The 4,967-nt window shown below is 37.0% G+C and overlaps 1 protein-coding gene across 1 annotated transcript in view; it reads right to left on the reverse strand.

The window, feature by feature from the left end:
* Nucleotides 1–4,967, reverse strand: part of MDM1 (Mdm1 nuclear protein) — a 39,297-nt gene that overhangs the window by 15,774 nt on the left and 18,556 nt on the right. The window contains exons 8-9 of the mRNA XM_014537601.1: nt 1,098–1,127; nt 598–773 (exon numbers count right to left, since the gene is read on the reverse strand). Of these exons, the coding sequence (XP_014393087.1) occupies nt 598–773; nt 1,098–1,127 (206 nt within the window). The remainder of the gene's footprint in view (nt 1–597; nt 774–1,097; nt 1,128–4,967) is intronic.

The raw sequence follows: 4,967 nt of genomic DNA on the forward strand, positions 1-4,967 counted from the left end.
GCCGGCTGAAAGCTGGTTTCTGGGGTTTTGTTTAGCTTCTATATTTGTTACAATGTTTCAAACTGCCAGCTCAGAGGCCGGCAAGGCAGGCGGGGAACGTTGGAGTCCGCAGTCACTGAAGCAAGCAAGCCTCATGTTCGCTTCCAGCTGCCTGGCTGCCGGCCACCATCTTGGCTGGCAGTTAATTTGCATATCGCCCTGATTAGCCAATGGGAAGCGGTCGTATGCTAATTACCATGTTTCTCTTTTATTAGATAGGATGATAATGGATATGTACTAATAATAGCTTACTTTTAAAGTTCTTTTACAGCTGCTGTATAATCATCCCTATTCTATTTTTAATTATTAACAAGGAACATTATAAAATCCAGTCTTCCAGATTTACATTATGTATTCTTTATACACAAGTGTTTAAAGCAAGTATGTATGGGTTTATTTTTCAGAAAGTAAACTAAAAATAATAAAATATAATATATGGCTGGCATATCTCCATTTAAGTAGAAGATGAATTTTGAGTAGTATGTCATTTTCCTATAAAATTCCATGATCTACATAAGCTACAGCATACTTTTTCACCACACATAGAGAACATCTCACCCAGCAAGATCTAATGCTCTAATGTTACTGCTAACGGTTCCTTCTGAGCTCGTGGTCGAGGAGACATCCCACCAACTGTTGTTATCAGACAGAATCTGATTCAGATGGTCCCGAGAAAAATGTGTGCCCAGAACCCGTTTCCTGTAAAATTCAGCCTTCTCTCGGAGTTCTTTAACCTACGCAGGAGAATTAAGACATCATGCATTACTGTAAATGCTCCTTTGCAAACATTACCAAGTAGCATATCAAAGACATTGCACACATACAACCAGAGACCAATGAGAATGGAAGACAGAAATAGCCACATACGTTTATCAAATTATGTGAATTTTTAAGCATAAATTAAAACAGTCAAGCTAAAGCACAATGCAGTTATTTCAAGCCAGCACATAGGGAGAAATCTGTAGCAGCTAAGAAAAATATTGACACCTACTTCTTATTTCAACTGAAATTACACAAGTACTCTATGCATTATAATAGTTTTTTAAAAAGCAACGAACCTCTGCATACCACATGGCATTTAGAGTACCCTAGGGGAGAAATACAGAAACATACTTAATGACAGGTTAATACCATAAATGAATACTAATGGGAATCAATGAAATACCTATTATTCTTCCTTCTAAATATATGTACCAAACTTGTCAACCAAATATTTTGGTATTTTAGTAATATTTAATTCAGTAACCAACATATGTTAATATAACTTCAAAAACCAGCCACATTATTGTATGGCTAAGATGCTGTCCATGACAGGTAACCTAATTACTATTCCAATTTCCTTACCCTGGGATAATTACTAAAATGCCCCAACCCCCTAAGCACTCGTTTTAATTTCCTAGTTTTATAAATAGTTACTGTCAGTATAGAAGCCCCTAGTGAGTCATGAGGCTTCTCCTCAAATTCCTCAGCATTCCTTGGAATCAGCAGAACCTCAACTTTAAAAAAATATATTAAATATATAAGTTTTTTAATTCCACAAAATAGTAATTGTAATATATTCAACAAAGTGGCAGAGTACAAAAAATTTTTTGATGAACTATAAAGCGATCTGAATTCCCTAATATAGAAATAACATATTTGCATATGAAATGGACTCTTACCCTCCTTTGAAACCCTTTCATTTTATGTATCATACTGCCACCTACTGGCTTCCATAAATATAAGTCCATAATGTAATAAATTATTTTAAATCCTATTTAAAATCATCTGTTAAAGGTTATAAACAATGTTACATCAATAAAAATTAAAGTAAGTAAAATAAAACAATCTTTATTCTCAAAATGACCTAATTTTTTCTATCATAAAGTTGAATGTTAGCATTCCATCTGGATACTGTCTGATTAAATCGCCTTGCTTTTACTTAAAGACAAAAAAAAAAGCAAATACTAAAACTTAGCATTGGAGAAACATATCCTCAACTCCGTACCAAGACACTGTGGAATTCAAAGAAAAAAATGTTACATCTCTAGTGAATTAGCCAGAGTCAAAGGACATCATCTGCCATGACATAAGAAACCATATAAATGCTTTAGTGAACCAAACCTGAAACATTACTAAAGGATAATTCAAAATATTGTTTTCTTCACTGCCCAAAAAACTGACCCATGTTCATTTATCATTTTTGTCAACGCCTATGCTTTGATGAAAATTTGGAGTATAGCAGATCCTCAATTTGGTTTCGTTCAACGTTGTTTCATTATAACATTGATCAGATGCCATAGGAATGTAACTCTTGTTTATATCAATTAGTATATGGTAAAACTGGCTTCATTATACAGTTTTGCTTAAAGTCACAGAACCCATCAATGATATTAAGTGAGGACTCACTGTAGTGATTTTTGCATTTAACAGGTAGAACTGAGACACATGAGTTAAGTCTGTCGAATTATTAACCAAGGTAATCTGAATGCACAAAAACCTTGTTATACTGTACCATAATATAATCCAGATTTTATTTCTAATACATACCCCATGTTTCAAATGTTTCATGGCTACTCCTACTTACTGCTACTAATGCTCTGCCCCTGGATGACTACTAAAATGTCCCAACCCCCTAAGCCCAAGTTTTAATTTAGTTTTATATATAGTTACTATCAGTATAGAAGCCCCCAATGAGAGAGTCACAAGGCTTCTCCCGCAAATTCCTCAGCATTCCTTGGAATCAGAAGAACCTCAACTTTTAAAAAATATATTAAATATATACTAGTTTTTTAATCCCACAAAATAGTAATTGTAATATATGATAAAATCTGCTGGCCTTACACTGATTCCTCCTCTGTGTTCTTAAAGCCTTTGGTGCATATCCCCATTAGTACTTATTTTATCCTACAGGAATTAATTGCTAGTGTCATTCTCTCCCATTAACCTATGAACTCCTTGAGGTAAGGAAGAATGTAGCATTTAAACATTGTTTCCACAACCTGTCCTGAGTGTGGCCTAAGTGCACCGCCTGAGCTGGTAGCCAAAGGCTGGTAGCCAAAGATAAGCAAGAAAGTCCCTGTACTCAATGTGCTCAATTTGGTAGAGGAGTAAACTGCCTCTATGATAATTTATTATCATAATATTAGTATGGTTTATGCCATAATAAACAAATGAGATATAAGTTGAAAGAGTGGATCAAAAGGGGGACTGTCAGTCCTATACTGTGTGTAGGGTGGAGTGGAAAGGAACAGCGAAGAAGGCTGCATTCTATCTACGTGGGAGGACCTTATTGGTTGATAAATGAGGGGATGGATAAATATGCTCTCCACGGACACAGTGATCCAGTTTTATTTGACATCAATTTTTTTAAAGAAGGGAGAAGAGACACAGAAATACTGTAAAACTTTGATTTACTCAGTTCTATTTGTTACTGACATTCAAAACAATGTTTCAAATTTACTTTATCAGCAATCATTATTAATAATTTTAGTGTTAATGTTATGTTCTACAAATACATAATTTTAAACTTCTATAATCCTAAACTAAAATAAAAATTAGGAGGTTGAGCCCTGGCGAGTGTGGTTCAGCAGTTAGACTGTTGGCCCTCGGACTGAAGGGTCGCAGGTTCGATTCCAGTCAACAGCACATACCTCAATTGCAGGCTCAATCGTCAGCCCAAGGTTGGGGTGTATGCGGGAGGCAACCAATGGATGTCTCTCTCACATTGATGTTTCTCTCTCTCTCTGTCTGTTCCCCTCCCTTCCACTCTTTCTAAAAATCAATGGAAAAATTAACAAGAACAAAAATTAGGAGGTTGATATCTCCTAAGGCATTCTAGTAGAAAGAGTTTTAAAAAATTGATGGTGTGTACACAATAGTAAGAACAATCCTTACAGCCAAGAACCATAGGCACTAAAAAGGATATAAATAAACCATTCCAAACTTAACTGAAACAACACACACATCTCTTTACAGGTAAAGTAATGTCATCAGATTACATGATATAATAAACACTATGAGTAGAATGTTTTCATTTCTGAATTTATTTTCCCCAACTAAGAATTTAACTAAGTCACTTAAAATCTATATACAGAAAATTCAAACTTAGAAAACTGGGGGGGGGGGGGGGATATAAAAACTGTTTTTTTCCAAAAATCATCCCCCAAAAGTGAGGCATCATCTTTATATCTAGTAGTCCTTACAATGTCTGTCAAATTATAGAATGTGGAACTTTATCTTAAATAAAGCCCTATCTGTGAAAGACACATTTAAAAAAAATTACCCAGAGAACAAATTGATGGTCAGGAGATGGGAGAGGGGTGGGTGAAAAAGGTGAAAGTGATTAAGAAGTACAAATTGCCAGTTATAAAATGTCACAGGGATGTAAAGGATAGCATAGGGAATATAATCCGTAATCTATACTAATAAAAGGGTTATATGCTAATTAGACCAGATCAACTGGACAACTTCCAGTCGTCCGGTCCTCCTTCCCAACAAAGCCACAGTGGCGGGGGCCAAGGCAGAGGAGGTTAGGGGAGATCAGGCCAGCAGGGGAGGGCAGTTAGGGGTGATCAGGCTGGCAGGCAGGCAGGTGAGCAGTTAGGAGCCAGCAGTCCCGGATTGCGAGGGATGTCCTGGATTGGAAAGAGTGCAGACCGGGCTGAAGGACCCCTCCCCCCGTGCATGAATTTCATGCACCAGGCCTCTAGTCTATCCTATCTAATAATAGAGAAACACGGTAATTAACTGTAACTTCGCTACCCTTCCCATTGGCTAATCAGCGAGATATGCCAACCAAGATGGTGGCTGGCAGCCACACAGCTGAAGCGAACATGAGGCTTGCTTGCTCCAGTGACGGAGGAAGCCAAGGTTCCCCGCCTGCTGCAGCCCAGCTCTGAGCTCCAGATGCAACAATGTTGCAATTATAGAAGCTAAACAAACCCAGA

The sequence above is a fragment of the Myotis brandtii genome, unplaced genomic scaffold (genome assembly GCF_000412655.1).
Source record: "Myotis brandtii unplaced genomic scaffold, ASM41265v1 scaffold1037, whole genome shotgun sequence".
NCBI classification, from domain to species: Eukaryota; Metazoa; Chordata; class Mammalia; order Chiroptera; family Vespertilionidae; genus Myotis; species Myotis brandtii.